This window comes from Triticum aestivum, chromosome 3B (assembly GCF_018294505.1).
Source record: "Triticum aestivum cultivar Chinese Spring chromosome 3B, IWGSC CS RefSeq v2.1, whole genome shotgun sequence".
Classification (NCBI taxonomy): Eukaryota; Viridiplantae; Streptophyta; class Magnoliopsida; order Poales; family Poaceae; genus Triticum; species Triticum aestivum.
The window spans coordinates 549,406,327-549,422,606 of record NC_057801.1 but is presented as its reverse complement, the minus strand read 5'-3'; the positions used below and the strand labels follow the sequence as shown (position 1 = coordinate 549,422,606).

The 16,280-nt window shown below is 49.2% G+C and overlaps 2 protein-coding genes across 3 annotated transcripts; both read right to left on the bottom strand.

The window, feature by feature from the left end:
- Window positions 1–10,344: 10,344 nt before the first annotated feature.
- Window positions 10,345–11,452, bottom strand: LOC123070838 (uncharacterized). Its single transcript, XM_044494206.1, has 2 exons — window positions 10,705–11,452; window positions 10,345–10,601 (listed from the first exon to the last, which is right to left on the bottom strand). Exons 1-2 carry the CDS (start codon window positions 11,446–11,448, stop codon window positions 10,521–10,523), a joined length of 825 nt encoding a protein of 274 aa, XP_044350141.1. The 5' UTR covers window positions 11,449–11,452; the 3' UTR covers window positions 10,345–10,520.
- On the bottom strand, window positions 11,439–15,909 carry LOC123070837 (uncharacterized). 2 transcript variants are annotated; one of them, XR_006433963.1, is made up of 4 exons: window positions 14,402–15,909; window positions 13,394–14,296; window positions 13,049–13,300; window positions 11,439–11,673 (listed from the first exon to the last, which is right to left on the bottom strand). XR_006433963.1 is itself a non-coding variant. In XM_044494205.1 (3 exons), exons 1-3 carry the CDS (start codon window positions 15,494–15,496, stop codon window positions 13,262–13,264), a joined length of 2,037 nt encoding a protein of 678 aa, XP_044350140.1. In that variant the 5' UTR covers window positions 15,497–15,909; the 3' UTR covers window positions 12,869–13,261. The 2 variants fall into 2 exon arrangements, 1 of the variants encoding a protein (XP_044350140.1); XM_044494205.1 differs by lacking the exon at window positions 11,439–11,673 and having other exon boundaries at window positions 12,869–13,300.
- Window positions 15,910–16,280: the final 371 nt, after the last annotated feature.

Genomic DNA, 16,280 nt, shown 5'->3' with positions numbered 1-16,280 from the left:
ACTACTGTGATTGTGCCCCGGTTCGGCCAGGCGAGCACCTCAGTAGAGAAAGCCGAAAACTGACTATCATGATATAGCGAGAGACTGGTCAACCACTCGATGACTTTCGGAATCTTTAGGATTCCTCCGCATTAACGAAGGGCCGCTTCCCGGTCAGGCACACTCGCGCCCCGAATACGGGTGAGCGTGGTGCCCCTAGGGGCTATTCAGTAGCCCCACTGTCAAACTCCTATGGCTAAGTGAAAGTGATAAAGCATTATAGTCCGGTTGCCTAGTTCGCCGCGCCACCACCTCCTTTATAGGACCAAGACGTTGGATTAAGTGTGAAAAGGCGCCTTTTTGCGAACACCCCCGCATTCTATGCGTGGGGGCTGAAGCCAACGACTGCCATCTTTCAGGTTATATACAAATATATACATTAAACGGCCGCACAGGAGGCATCATAATTCTTGCAAGCACAAGTATAAAAAGCTTTTTCCATCAAAATATTCGTTTTACAAATAGTATAAGCTATTCGAACACAACATCCTTCGAGCACTGCGACTCTATTAAACGAGCGCCATGGAGAACTTCCTCAAAATAGTGCTTGGCAGGTACTCGGCTTCCGTTCGAATCCCGGGATGCAACAACACTGGCCTTCATATCCGCCCAGTATGTTTTGACACGGGCAAGAGCCATCTGTGCGCCCTCTATGCACGCCGACCTCTTCATTGCATCAGCATGCGGCACCGAACCAAGGAACTGCTGCACCAAGCCAACATAACTCTTCGGCTCCAGCTTCTCCGGCCACAGACGACTCGCAACATACCTCATGGCGAGTCCGGATAACCTGTTCAGCTCCGCCCAGGTGGCCAAACGGTCGGATACCGAAAGTGGGCGTTCTGGATTGTGGAACTGCGACCAGAAAAGCTCTTCCAATCCATGGTCACCTCGGCCGCGGAAGTGTTCGGTTGCGTCCGCTGCACTTGCTGCCAAATCCAGATAAGTGTTTTTCGCACTCCACTGCCGGTCTAATGGAGCATACTTGGGGTCTCCGAACTTCATCCGCAGCATATAGGGCTTTCCAGACGTAATATCTCCGGCCGGACGCAGCTCCTCCTTCATAGCTCTTATTGCAGAGCGAGTATCCTTGGCTTCGGCAGTGATCTTTTCAAGGTCCTTCTGAGACGCCCTATCTTCTTGTTCAAGAAATTTACAGCGGTCGGTGGCATCCTTCAATTTTATGGCCATTTCGGCTACCACCTTTTTGCTCTAGCAGTGAGCAGCCTGTTTGGCTTTTAGCTCTTCAGCCGCTTTAACGGCAGCCGCATCGCTTCTCCTTGCTTGCTCCTTGGCTCGGGCAAGTTCCACCCGAAGGTTCTCCATGGCAGCAGCACCATCCACATTAAGCACATATATATAAGGCCCAAGCATTGAGCTCCTATTACCAGGTGTCTTTGGAACATACCTTGTGCCTCGTCCAGCCGCTTATTTACAAGCGCGATGTCGGCATTTGCTACGTCAAGTTGCCGCTTTAGCTCGGCAGATTCATCAGTCCGGCTAGCCACCGAACGCCTCACCACCTTCATGGAAAAGGCGACATATTATGCCTGGGGTTATGATCCTCTGTGCGCCGTCACTCTTGACGACACACAGAGTCTCAGGGTCTACTATTTATACAGGGCGCATTTAATATGCGGCTCTACCAAAAGGTACAACTTTTTGCGTACCTCAAAGCCTGTTAGCAAACTCTTGGCAGCCTCGTACAATCTGCTTTCCGCAGATGAAACCCTTCCAATCACCGTATTCATCAACATACGGTGTTCTTCTGAGATGGACTCCCTACCAAGCAGATCCTTCAGCCCCTCCGACTGCGCACCAGAGGGTGCCGGACTAGCCTGACCACCTTTTTCAGGGTCCGGACTTGGGAAAACCCTCTGAGACGACACCTCGGGGTCGCCTGCCTCGTGAGACGGTGCAACAAGAGGAGGCGTTTCGCTCTCTATCATCTCCGGACGAAGATCCCCTGAAGATGAGCTCTGCTGAGAAGGGTTGAGATCCGAACTGCAAGGTAATGTTTCGGTCACTTTCCTCAGAAATAAGACAGGAGTGTCATTTGTTATGGAACCCCTCCCTTCACTTACGTCTTGGGAGAGAGCGGGTCCCCTTTAGGGGGCGATTCGGCCGGGGCGTTCTCCGGTGCCGAACCCTCCGGTGAAGATTTCTTCCCCCGTTTTGAGGCCATCACCTCCGAGTCTTCAGAGCCAGTCCTTTTCTTTCCCTGGTCGGGGGAATTTTTGATTCTTCCCTTCCTAACAACCTCCTTTGCGGAGGCAGTAGCTCCTTGGTTCCCCCCTTCGCCTTCCGCCAAAAGCGCGACCTCCAGCATCCTGGTTAGCATGGGATTCGGCGCGGTCTCGGGCAGGGGGGCTGGACACCTGATAAGCTTTGCCTTCACTATCCACTCCTGTTCAAAGGACAACTCTGTTAAGGGTAATTTTATGATGAAAATACGGATGGTGTGTCCAAATATGGGGCTACTTACCTTAGCATCCGGGCGATTGCAGCTCAGACCTGCGTCCTCGGACAAATCCGGACACCTTGCTTGTGATCCGAAGAACATTTTGTACATCTCCACGGGTGTCGCACCCATGAAATGTTGGAGGACTCGCGGTCCCTTCGGATTAAATTCCCACATGCGGAGGGGTCGACGTTTGCAGGGCAGTGTGTGGCGAATCAGCATGACTTGCACCACTACGGTCAAATTGATATCTCTTTCTAGAAGATCTCGAATGCGGTCCTGCAGCAAGGGCACGTCTTTGGGCGGGCCCCCGATAAGTCCTTCATTAACCCATGACGCTAGCCGTGGTGGGGGACCCGAGCGAAAAGTAGGTGGCGCCACCCATGTGGTGCCCTTGGGGGCTGCGATATAAAACCAGTCCCGTTGCCATAAGCCGAGCTCCTCCTGAAAAGAGCCTTCGGGCCATGGAGCGTCGTCCATCTTACTTATTATAGCTCCTCCGCACTCAGCATGCTGCCCCTCGATCATCTTCGGTTCCACCTTGAAGGTTTTTAACCACAATCAGAAGTGAGGAGTGATATGGAGGAAGGCCTCACACACGACAATGAATGATGAGATTTGGAGGATGGACTCCGGAGCTAAGTCGTGGAACTCCAGCCCGTAATAAAACATAAGCCCCCTCACGAAGGGATCAATCGGGAAGCCTAGCCCCCGAAGGAAGTGAGATGCGAACACCACGCTCTCACCGGGCTGGGGAGCGGGAATGGCCTGCCCTTGAGCAGGCAGCCTATGCGAGATTTCGCCGGTTAGATACCTGGCATCTCTCAGCTTTCGCACATCTTCTTTCGTAACAGAGGAAGGCATCCACTGGCCTTGAAAGTCGGAGCCGGACATCGTCGAAGGTCTGAAGCGCCTAAAACTAGAGCTTTGGGTGTTGGAACTCAAAGCAAGGAGCGGATTCGATTGGATTGAGAAGAAGGGAGCCGAGCCTTGGTCCCTTTATAAAGGAGTCGAATACCAAGAGCCCTCCCCGTAACCGTTTGAGACTCGCTTTCAATTAGGGAGTCATACCAAAGGCACGGTTGGGTTACCCACGCCCGTATTGATGAGAATCCCGGAATAAGGGGACACGATCTCTGCTTTGACAAGACGTGCCAAGGAAACCGCCTCGCTAAGCGCACTAGGGTGGAACAGTAAAACGATTCGAATAAAGGCATGGCCGTGACGTCACGCTACGGAATACGTCAACAGATTAGATTTGTGCAGATATTATTCTCTCTACGGTGGCATGTGGAACTTATCTTTCAGAGCCGGACACTATCCTTGTGTTCAACATCATCTATGAAGTATTCGGAGAAGGAACCCGTCTTGCAATGCCGAAGACAATTTGCGTGCCGGAATCATTGTCATTGAAGCCTGGTTCAGGGGCTACTGAGGGAGTCCTGAATTAGGGGGTGTCCGGATGGCCGGACTATGACCTTTGGCCGGACTCCCGGACTATGAAGATACAAGATTGAAGACTCCGTCCCGTGTCCGGATGGGACTTTCCTTGGCGTGGATGGCAAGCTTGGCAATACGATATGAAGATCTCCTCCCATTGTAACCGACTCTGTGTAACCCTAGCCCTCTCCGGTGTCTATATAAACTGGAGAGTTTTAGTCCGTAGGACGAACAACAATCATACCATAGGCTAGCTTCTAGGGTTTAACCTCTCTGATCTCGTGGTAGATCCACTCTTGTACTACCCATATCATCAATATTAATCAACCAGGAGTATGGTTTTACCTCCATCGAGAGGGCCCGAACCTGGGTAAAAACATCGTGTCCCTTGTCTCCTGTTACCATCCACCTAGACGCACAGTTCGGGACCCCCTACCCGAGATCCGCTGGTTTTGACACTGACAGGGACACAAGAGACTCTTTGTTATTTGGTTGCAGGATTGCTTGAGAGAGACCATCTTCATCCTACGTCTCCCACGGATTGATAAACCTTAGGTCATCCACTTGAGGGAAATTTGCTACTGTCCTACAAACCTGTGCACTTGTAGGCCCAACAACGTCTACAAGAAGAAGGTTGTGTAGTAGACATCAGTGTGCTAGCTAAAAATAAGTTTGGTGGGTGCGGGCGGGCGCTAAGAACTTGCGGGTTCTGTAGTGAACAAAGATCAAAGCCCAGTATGAAAGAAAATATGGGTCAAACCCTAGTTGAAAAGGGCAACAATGTCTAACTCCAGCTTACAAAAGGTACAAAAGCACGAGGATTAATTGTTCATCAGGTTTACACATAACACGGATTGAATAGGGCAATAACATCTAACTCAACCAAAGTTTTTCACGGTCACAGTCAAATGGATCTGTCCGATCCATAAAATCAAGATTCCGGTACAAAAGATCTACTGGTCCATGATGATGACAAGTTGTTGTAAATATAAGCCGAACACGATCAGAAGCCCTTAGGTCCACCTGAAACTTATTTTATGTTGTTAAACATACAGTTCCGTGAGAAATTTCTTGTTGAAGAACTTAATCCTCAGGGACAATAGTGCCCTCACATTCCTCATGATGAATGTGACAAAGCCAGTGTTTAGCTGGTTGGATGCATATCCTTCCACCGTTATTGTCTTCAAACGAATGTCATGAGATCTGAGAAAATCCTTGTGCTTCCTCTGCCATCGATTGGTTATACCTTTTTCATGAAGTCCTAGTAACTCAATAGACATGAAGATTGAAAATAGTTAATTTCTAAAATAGATTATGTCGAAGGAGCGACGGCTGATCGGTTAATTCTAGTACATTATATATGGGCTTTCAATGTGTGTGAAATCATCACCTTTATATAAAAATTCTCCAGACATGGAAAGCATGGCAGGAAGCCAATAGTGGTGTTTAGATCAAGACACCCTATATAAATATATAAGGTCTTGATAGAATCCAGCACCCCTGATATACCATCCATGGACAAGCTCTTCATTCAGCATAGAACATAACATTAGCACCGAAAGTGTACTCCAACATGATATTTAACTTATGCGCACAAATGAAAAATGTAGATTACTAAAATGTACATGGATAACATACAGTACCTGAACAAGTGTGGAGCCAACCACCAACTTGTAACATTCAAACGCATGAGGAAGTACACCCAAGGTGTCCAGTTTAGGCACAGAGACCACAGTTATTTGCGAAGGTTTATAACAACAATCAAGGAGCAACCTTTGAAGTGAATGGGCATCTTTGATGATGAGCTCCTGTCCTTCAAAATGAATTCCAATGCTTACAAGGTAATGCGACTTTATTTTGAGACAAGGGATATGGATTCCTAGTCCAAAAACAAGCACCAAGCGCTCCAGTGCAGGGCAGCTGGAGTGGATGATGCTGTGAAGTGAGGCCATCGACAGATCAACCAACACAAGCGCAAGTTTTTTCAGCAGTGGGAGTCAAAGCATATGTTCCAGATTGTCTACTAGATGGCACCGGGTCAAGGTGACGGTGTGGAGAGAGGAGGAAAACCATGATATGGGCATCGATGGTGAGGGCACAGATGCAGCTCTTGGTGGTAACCTATCACTGTAGTCATGGTAGAACTCAAGCTGCTAGAGTTTATCGAATGGACGGGATGTCAGCCAGGCGGCCACCATGCAAGGTATGTCCAGCATGTAGCATGCCGGGATGCAGATGCGTTTAACGGAGGCCTGGTGGGAGGAGATGATGGCTCCGGGGAGTTCATAATCATCATCGACAGATAGCTGACGACAGTCGACATTAAGAGGCGTGGCGCGCCACAGAGTGCGCCACCGAGATGGGAGGACTTGTGTGCGGCAGCCATCCTTGGTGGGGAGAAGGGAGATGATCTCCCCAAGGATGTCGTCCGGGAGATCGCTGATGCGGTCCGCCGGAGATTCTACTCGTTCCTCAGGTCCAGGGGGCATGGCCGCTTCTGGCCGCGCAGCCGGGTCCAAGATCTACATCCGGCGACGACACTGGCCAGAGCCTCATCTATGTACATACCAATCTGAAAGAAAAAGTGGCATAAACATACATGTAGGACATTCAAAATCAATTCTCAAGATCTGGAAGAAAAAAGGCACAAACATATATGTAGGACATTCAAAATCAATTCTCAAGATCTGGCCACGAATTATTAGCACGCAAGCTAACCCTAGTCAGATTATTAACAAAAATCATTTGTACAGAACAAACAATTAATCACTAACTCTATACGGATAATATTTAAACAATCAATACACTACATGCATCTAACGGATCTTAATTACTCTCATTTCATGGACTGAGAGAACATAACTATAGGATTTGTATTCCAGAAAAATTATAGAGGGGGAGGAGTAACCAGAGAAAACACATGATATGTTTGCCGCACAAATGGGTATATAGATGACTAACCGGTTTTCCGTCGGAGTCGCGGTCGTTGCCGAAGTTGTTGTTAACCTCCGGCTCCGGCTGAGGGGGGGCACGATGGCACCGACGAAGTCAAGGTCGTGCTGCTGCCCACGCGAGACCTCGGCGGCGGCGACGACAACCTCTGTGCCCAGCTTCACGCGTTGCGCGGGTGCTTCACCAGCCCCAGCGTCGCAACTCCCTTCGATGGTGCGCTTCGGTGACATCCTCATACACTCCAGAGTCTAGACGTTGGTGACCACTATGGACCGGGGGTGCAGCCTCCTATTATGGCCGGCGGCTCGGGCGTGCAATTAATACAGACCAGTGGGAGCGAGGCAGGCTACGATTAAAAGTTGTCTCGCCTCTGGTGCGCGGCGGACTTCTGCCATTCCTACCATCATTTCACACGGCTACTCGCACGCCTCCCGTTAATACGCACACATGCACACACGCTCCCAGTATGCCTGTGCGGCGGACTGCTCGCATGCGTCCCGTCAACTCACGCCTGCTCGCACGGCACACGGGGCGTGTTACAGCATATATATTTTTTGGTTTATTGATGATTCATTCTGCCGCTTTACTGCTTAACCGAAGCATGGCACGGTCTAACACACACGGTCCGAATAAATAATCCGTATGAGATATTGGTTTCCAGTTTTTAATAATCTCCCGTTTGTAAGAAGATTATATCAAAACGGGTCTCATTGACGAAAAAAATACAATATCACAGTCTACTGGTGTCCATATATGACACCACGATAAGTTTCATGAATTTCAACTAAGTTTTGGATTTACTGGATTTTTTAAAAAAAATCTCAATATTTTGACATCTCTTGCACAGGGAAACATGCACCTAGGGACACATATGATTTTACAACCCATTTTGGTGCACATGTAGCTCAAATTTGATTTTTGCACATTAAATCCCTAGGAAATCAATCGATGTATAAAAATGGTCGAATGATGTCTATTTGTTTTTTAAAAAAATTAACACAACACTCCGCCTTTCGTCGCACGTTCACTGCAGAAAAAGTTTGACATGCCTCAGAGTGGCTGTGGTGGTGCGGGGTGTGTGTGTCTTTGTGTGTGGGGGGTGGGGGGAGGGGTCCGACAGTACACTATGAGTCGTGAACCTCCGTGTAGGATTATTGATCATTTTGTGAGTCATATATGCCACATTAAAGTCGTGAATTGGTTATTTAAGCATTACACAACCTTGCATACATAATATTCGGGCCACATGCATGCATTGGTGGTCCTCTCGGACACTCTCCCTCGTGCGGTTATCAGCGACGTGCCCATTCATTAGCCCGCAAAGGTTTTCAGTTTCCACCGACAACGAGAGGCATTTGACCAATAGGTGGATTCATCTTGGCATGTGTGTGGTGTGGATCATGGTGCGATTCCATATCAAAGTTCGAGCACGTGCGTACACACTCCCATCGGCTTGAAATGAGGGAGCTACACGCATCGTGGTGTAGTGCATTTCTGGTTTGCGAAGCATGTGCCACGTCAAAGTTGTGCATTGGGTATTCAAACATCACATAACACACGGGCGCATGCGCGTAGTGGTTTTGTCCTATGACATCATTCGCATGTGCCTCTCTCTGTGGGCCCACGAGGTCGTCGTCGACCAGTTGAACGTACAACGAGAGAGAGAGAGGTTAATTTGACCAACAAGGATGGTTCTTTTTTGGTTTGTGTTACGTATATGCACGGTATAGGAGTATGTACATGTCAAAGAGGGGGAAACATGAATACTCCCTCCGTCCGGGTTTATTAGGCCTCTCAGCATCACAAGCATGTCCCCTTTTATAAGGCCCCGCATTGGAAAGATGCATGCATGCAACCATTTCATTGGTTGTATTGAAAGCTATTGTTGTTGGTGCCATGGCTGAAAAGTTAATACACTTCATGTGTGCTTTTTCATTGGCTGCATGCATGTGAGAGAGTGCATTGGGAGTGGAATGAAATAATTAATGTGAGCAAATTACTATGTGTCTTGGTCTAAGAGAAGTTGTCTTTAGGCCTAATAAACCCGGACGGAGGGAGTACTATATATATATGCGTGTCATAACCTCGCTCCATGTGGGGACTTTTCGGTTCCTGAGGCATGTGCCACATCAAAGTTGTACATTATATTGGTATTCAAACATCACGCAATACCATGCAAGCGGTGGTTGCCCTATATATAAGAACTCACTCGCATGTGGCGCTTCCATCCGTGGGCATGCGAGTTGTCCTCCATCACTTTGACCCGATGAGAGAGAGGTTAATTTGATCATCGAGGAATGATTCTTTTTTGGTTGCTATATAGTAGAAGTACATATATACCACTTTGTATATATACCACTTTGTTATGATTGAACGCTTAACTGATGTGCTTGTTAGAAATTCCAATTGTGGTAAAGGCTTACGTAAGCACTATGCTATGGTTCACACTCGGTTGGAACAATTTGTTGGATCACAAAATGATTTGTTTAACGAGCTGCATAATAAAAACTAATAAGCATGTTGTTGGGGTAATTACTATAGGTGGTAAAATGACTCAGGGTCCTCTATATCCTAAAGGTCATATTGAGAGAATTGAACAAGACTCACGGAGAGTTAATGATAGTGCACCTAGGTCACTTAAGAAGAAGAAAAAGAGTATGAATAAAACTTTGCATACTCCTGATGAACCTATTATAGAAAAAAGTATTGAGAATCATGATGATGTTTCTATTTCTGATGCTGAGACACAATCTGATGATAAGCATATGCCTAGTGATAGTGATAATGATAATACCAATGATGATCATGTTGGCTCAATAGATCATAGGAGGCAGAGAAACTCAGCATCCCGAGCTCGTTGGCTCTAGATAATAAGTTGGCACAATGGCACGAGCATTTGAGGTGCTGGTGCTTGAATATCCATGGCCGGGTTATGGCTGCTTCAGTGAAAAACTTCCAGCTAATTACTCCAGCGGCACCTGACTGGTAGCTATGGGGTGTTCAGGGTGACAGTACTGTGATCGCTCTGTAACTTCTTTATAAGACGTTTTTTTTTTTACTAAAAGCCGTCTTACAAAAGGTTACAGAGGGAGTATCTATCGTCATTTGAAAAAGATAAAATCAACAAATGAAAAATCAATTCTAACAAGACACTGATATGAATCTTAAAGTTTTCTTTATCAGGTGGTGGTATGTTTACTTTATGTGTACTATCTTAAGCCGTGTCATCACATCATTGTAGATTGTGTTTGGAATATTCATACTTGCGGACAGCAGTTATGATTTGTGAATTCGTTTTCAGGACAAGGAGACAATGGCCTCCTTCACAAAAGAAACTACTCCATATACTTCTCAGCAGTTAGCATAGAGATTTACTTTCGTTTCCTTCAAACTCAAGATCAATACACACCAGGAATCAACAACTGAAATACGATGCACTGCAAATCAGAAACTTTTAGATCCAGCTTGAGATGTTAAAAACAAGCATCAAGGTTACCAGAGCATCGAACTAGATTACACGCAGATGTTGACAATGAGCATCCAGGTTATCAATACACCAAACCAAATCCCATGTATTTCCAAGCTTTCTGACCAAGAAAGAATCTCTAAGTTAGCACGATGAGCTAAATTAGGCCACCTCCATTTCTGCACATTCAGAAGCATCCAAGTGCTCAGCTTGATCAATAGCGCCAACGTTGTCACAATCAGCCTGCATTTCGTACAATTGCAACAAAAAATTCAGCAATGTGATAGACAATTAGACATGGTACAGACTAAGCAACATTTTGACAGGAACCAGGTAACATGTTTACCGGAACAGGGGTGGTCCGGCCGGCGCCCCAGCCGAGCAGGCGGCCGAGGGCGTCGGCGAAGGCGCGGTGGGCGAGCCTCCTCTTGGTCCGGGCGACCGAGCCGGCGTGCTGCACCAGCGCCGCGCAGCCGGGGAACCGCTTCCCCGCCCTGGCGCCGACCCCCTCGCACACCAGGCACAGGAACCGCCCCGTCTCCCGCTCCGCCTGGTAGAACCCCCTCAGGCCCGCGTCTTTCTCCAGAAGCTCGTCGAAGAACCGGGCCACATCCCCTTCCTCTTCCTCCCCCTCCTCCCCGTCGTCGTCGTTATCGGCGTGCTCTCCAAATAATGCGCGGCACGCCCTCACCGCGTCGGCCTGGGGGCACCTTGCCGGGGGCTGCGCTGGCGGTTCCGCTGGGAGGCCCCAGCCCCTGTCGGCGGAGGGTTCCGCCGGAGGGCCCCAGCCCCAGGCCGCGGAGGGCGCGGCGTCCGCGGGAGAGGGCGGGTCACACGGCCAGGGTTTGTCGTCGGGTGGCGGGCCAGGAGTGGAGGTGGCGGCCGGGCGGGGTGGGGCGCCGAGGGGCTCCCACTGCGCGAGCGCTAGGGCGAGGTTCTCCTGTCGCTTGCGCTCCCGCTTCTGCTCCTTGTGCTTGCGGCGCTCCTCGCGCTTGAAGGCCGTGGACTTGGCCGCCCGGAGGCAGGGTTGGTGGCTAGGGTTTGGGGCGGGGGAGAGGAGGGAGACGCCGCGGTCGGGGTCGGACTCCATTGCCCTGGCGGCGGCGCCCGAGAGCTGCGTCAGCGTGTAGGTGCGTGCGGGATGAATGAACGAACCGGTAGCCCGATGGTGTCTGCACGCTGTTCGAGCCGAAAATCCTACACCATGTGATGCAGCTGGGTTGGGTGGCTGTGGCTTTGCCGGATGAAGCCGTGGAGTGTGTACCCAAAACAGAGGAGCACGTCATAAATCGTGATTCTGAATCAGATCACAGGTCTGAATCATAAAATTTTAACTGTTAGAATCAGAATCGGATCAAAGCTCTGATGATAAGATCGCATATCGTAAAAATCTAATCTTAACTATCAGAATAATAGAAACGTATGTAGATTCTAGTGACAAAATCATAGAATCGGAGAGCTTAGTTTGGATCGTAAAATCGTAAATATCTGATTTCAGAGAAGTTTTGATTTGTCCATCTCCTTCCTGAAAGGAAACCGCCGTGCCAGCCTTTGCACATAGAGTACATGAACTTTATGAACATACAAAATATGATTAACAAAATCAGTCTCCCTTTTTTAACACATACAGGTCCATTTTTGCAGTGCAAATACGGAATACATATAGTATCTGAACAAATCAGTCTTTCCTTTTTGAACACATACAGGTCGATTTGCGGAATATCTATCTGCTCTCTAAGCGTGTTCGAATCAAGAGCAGCTAGGTCTTTGGATGCTTAATAGCCATAAGAAAATATCTTAGTCTCAACCAACATAACAGCATCAGCAGTGTCCTAGTTGAATCACTCGTTCAATAATAATAAGTTCAGTACCAATACTTCCCCGTAAAATAACGGAGAGACGTAAAATAACGGAGAGACATGATGCACCAAGTCAACCACTTCGATAAACAGAATGTAACAAGTCAACACAAAACAAGAGTGCAGATGTGGATTACCACTTCGTTATGAGAATCCTATGTCTTAGTTGAGAACTGAGATTATACACCAAATATATAGGCTGTTTTTTAGAGCACATCTGAAGCTCAGAGTCTCCAACTTTTCTGCATGCGAGTTGTGCTATATTTTTATATACACTATGGTGACAAAAATGTAGGGAAAGGCTGCGTACTATAGACCCAAAGTGGTCGGACCCTTCCCTGGACCCTGCGCAAGCGGGAGCTACATGCACCAGGTTGCCCTTTTTATGGTGAAAAAAAAATGTGATATACATTTTCCATCTAAAAACCAATCACCAACAAAACCTGACAGATGCAATTGCTAGACATGACATACACTGAATAAGCTTGTTTTGAAAAATACAAGAAAAAGGCTATGACATGACGAAGTCTGTCTGTCTACACAAAACCAGATAAGGCACTATATGCTGTTCCAGTAGGTAATGCCAGTATTACTGGAAACTAGCAAGACATGCATCACCAGAGAGATGCCATTTACATTGCACAGGAAATGTCTTGGGAACAAAAGGCTGACTTATATTGGAATTGCATCCTATGATACAACTGAAGATCAACTCAACGTTTTTACAGAGTAAACAGTATTACATATTTTATGGACAGTAAGATGAAGCAAACAGAAGCAATCCTGTATAGAAATACGATTTGCAACAGAGCTAAACCACTACCAACATACCTTGGGCAACATAAAGCAAATAGTACGCAAACAGGCATGTGCATCGAATTTACCAACATGCTGGATCGCTGGTAAGTGGTACCCAGCCATCACTACAACAGCAAAACAGGGCACCTCTATGCCTAACCATTGGGCGCTGGCAGTCGCAGATATAGGACTGATGTCCCCCCCAGGAATCATATCATGAATATATACTGGTCTCAAAGGAAGATATCATATCTCAGTATCCAGATAATAAGGCCTCTCCACCACCTAAATAAGCAGGCAAATAAAAACAGTCAGTAATGGCTCTGAGAAGTAAGATGAATAGAAACATAGGCAGAACAGAGTGAAGTTATGAATTACATCTGCAAATCTTATTTGGCGTGTCCTGGGAGGTTTAAGATCATTCTCCTTTGGATGTGCGGAGGCCCAGGGAGCTTGTTTCTTGGACTGTACTTGGATTCCAAGAAAAGATGGTGCAGGTGGTTTATTCTTCACAGATGGCAAATTGCGAGAAAGCCAAGAATCTGAAGGCGACTTTGGGACAGGTAACGGCATTAGAAATTGCAAAGGCATACTTTCCTTCTTGACGGCGATATTATCTTCCGAATGTACTGGAACATCCTGACTACTATCATGAGTTTTTCTATCATCCAGTTTTACTGATCCTGCGTTTCCGGAAGGTATTAATGAAATGGATTCTGGCACTTTGGCGATTGTTTTTGTCAACGTATCATTGTCTTGAACTTCCACTATGCTGTTACTTCTGACTATCTGGTGTCCTCCATGTTGAACATCACACCCTGAATTCAAAGATGCCTTTGGATCCAATGGCAGGGTCAACTGACTAGCTTCTGAATCAATACCTGAACGGTGATCCATTGAATCTTCATGCAATGTTCTATCGCCCCCTGAGCTCATGGAGCTTGATCCCTTCAAAGAACTGTGATCTGATCCAAGCAACGAGCCATGATCATGGTCTATTCCAAGTGAGCTAGAGCCATTGCTTCTACTCATTTTCTCATCTTTATCTCTTACTTCAAATGACCCATTTGCTTTACGTGATGGTGACAAGGCAACGTCGCGGCGGTAGGGAGACATGCCACCACCTATGGAGTGGCGGAATGGTGAAGACCCATCGCCAGTTTGAGAGTCACTCCAGAATGTCAGATGGTTCGACTCACTTGTCAGCTTGCTCCTCCTATCCTCTCCTTGGTTAATGTACTTCTGTTCCAACTTGTGCTTATAAACTTCCTCCCAGTATTGCTGCAATATAACAGAGATTGAGATGTTTAGAACTACCACTCCTGAAATTGTCAAGAAGCAACATAACTCTGAATTCATGAAGCATTGTTGTGTGCATCTGCTTACCCCATTAGAATCACAGCCAAGATTCTTACGTTGTGAGCTCCGGGCAAGAGGGCTCGGTGCCTTCTGGCCCCTGCCTTTGGATACCAATCCCCTGCCTCTTCCTCCCCGACGCCCCTTGCCACCCTTCATCATAGGCATTGGATTCAGTAGTAACAAGGAGGTTTTTACGCACAATCCAGGGAGCAAACCACACCCCTTGGATGCAAAACCTCGGGTACTGTGTACGTCGAAGTCATCCTCATCCTCTTCTTCCTCCTCTTCTTCATGCTCATCGCGTCTGGGATAGTTGCAAGACAAATAATTGGGAGGCAGATTCTGGTAAGGGAGCTGGACAGGTGTTCTCCTGACGCGATCATCATCGCTGCCCATTCTCCAATTGGCCGCAGCGGCATGCGCATGCTCGCGGGCAGAGTTGCCGGTGGAGCCAGCTACACTGGCCTTGCGGAAGGTGTACTGCGGGGAGCCCACGGCCACCGCCTGTGCGGCCGGTAGGAAGCGGTCCATCATGAGGCCGCGGGCGCCGGGCTCGGCGCTGGCGGCCGCACCCGCACCCGCGGGGCGGTCCGGCACGCCGCTGAGACCGCTGACGCTGCAGTTCACGGTGAAGGACTCTGTGCGGGAGAGCGTGTCCAGCGCGTCCGAGAACCTCTCCTCGTCATCGCCGACGTCCTCCTCCTCCTTCCGCAGCACATCAGCCACGGACAGCACGTCCGGCGTCGTGGCTTCCTTCCTCGTCGGCTCGACCTCCGCCCTCTCCACCTCACGCTCCGCGGCGCCAGTTCGGGGCACGGCGGCGGCGGCGGGGATGACGTTTGGCAGTGCGCGATCGCGCTCGCCCAGGGCGCCGTGGTAAGGGGTGGCGCCGTTCTCCTCCGGGCGCGGCTGCGAGGGCGAGGGCGAGTGCGGAACCGGGCGACGGGTGCGGACGCTCTTGGGCTGGCCGGGGCTCTGCTCCCAGACGAAGGGCACGGCGCCGGGGTGGCGGACGGGGCCGGAGTCCAGGTCGGCCTTGTGGTACGGCAGGCGCGCGGAGCGCAGCGGCGCGGCCAGGTCGATCCGCTTGCCCGACTCCGCCATGACGCGATCCGCGCGCATCCGCCCCGAGGCGTAGGTGGCCGGAAAAGGCTCGCTCGCTCGCTTGCTTTTGCCGCCGCGCGCGACCCGGCGGGGGAGAGTGGGGGATCTGTGCCGTGCCCGTGCCGCGGAGTGTGGCGATGGGAGACTGCGGTTTAGGTGCGGGTTTACCGGCTGCTACTGCTCCTACTAGCGCCACCACGAGGCGCGAGGGCGAGGAAGAGGCAGGCCCGCCGCCAGCCACGCTCTCCACTCCACCACGAGTGCGGAGTGACGGGTCGCGGTGGGGCGGCGGTGCGGCGTGCTATTTGCTACTCACTCCAGTCTAATGGTGCGCGTGCGGCGAGGGATGGTGACACGGGGAGTGGGTGCTCGCGTCAAACGACGGTGCGGTGTGCGGTGGGGACTCGCGAGAAAAAGTCTGCGCGATCTGCCTAAAAAGGTGATGCCAGCACCATCGGCTCCAGTGTTCGATGGCTACTCTGCTCTACTCGGTGAAGCTGTTTCTCCTCCTGTGCTCGGTGTTCAGACGTGAGCGGATCGGATGCCAAGTTATGAAGCAGGCAGGCACGGGTTGCCACTCCAGGCGCCTGCGTGTGTGTGTGTGAATTGAGTAGGAATCTGGTCGGCTCTCTCTCTTGGTTTGTTTAATCTGATGATCTGATGGAGCAGGGTTTGGTCGCCTGATAATTTGCATTTTCTACTGTTTCTACATTCTACTTTTTCACTGCGAATTTTCAGTTCTATCCTACGTTCTTCTTCGAGCAAAACAATGCAAGAATTCATTCGAGAACTTTCAGTGACG

Coding starts and splice junctions, on each gene's coding strand:
- LOC123070838 (XM_044494206.1), bottom strand. CDS start 11,448: ATGGAGTCCGACCCCGACCGCGGCGTCTCCCTCCTCTCCCCCGCCCCA. Junction 10,602..10,704: donor GCCGGACCACCCCTGTTCCG/GTAAACATGTTA, acceptor TACGAAATGCAG/GCTGATTGTGACAACGTTGG.
- LOC123070837 (XM_044494205.1), bottom strand. CDS start 15,496: ATGCGCGCGGATCGCGTCATGGCGGAGTCGGGCAAGCGGATCGACCTG. Junction 14,297..14,401: donor TTGGCTGTGATTCTAATGGG/GTAAGCAGATGC, acceptor GTTATATTGCAG/CAATACTGGGAGGAAGTTTA. Junction 13,301..13,393: donor GCCAAATAAGATTTGCAGAT/GTAATTCATAAC, acceptor CTGCTTATTTAG/GTGGTGGAGAGGCCTTATTA.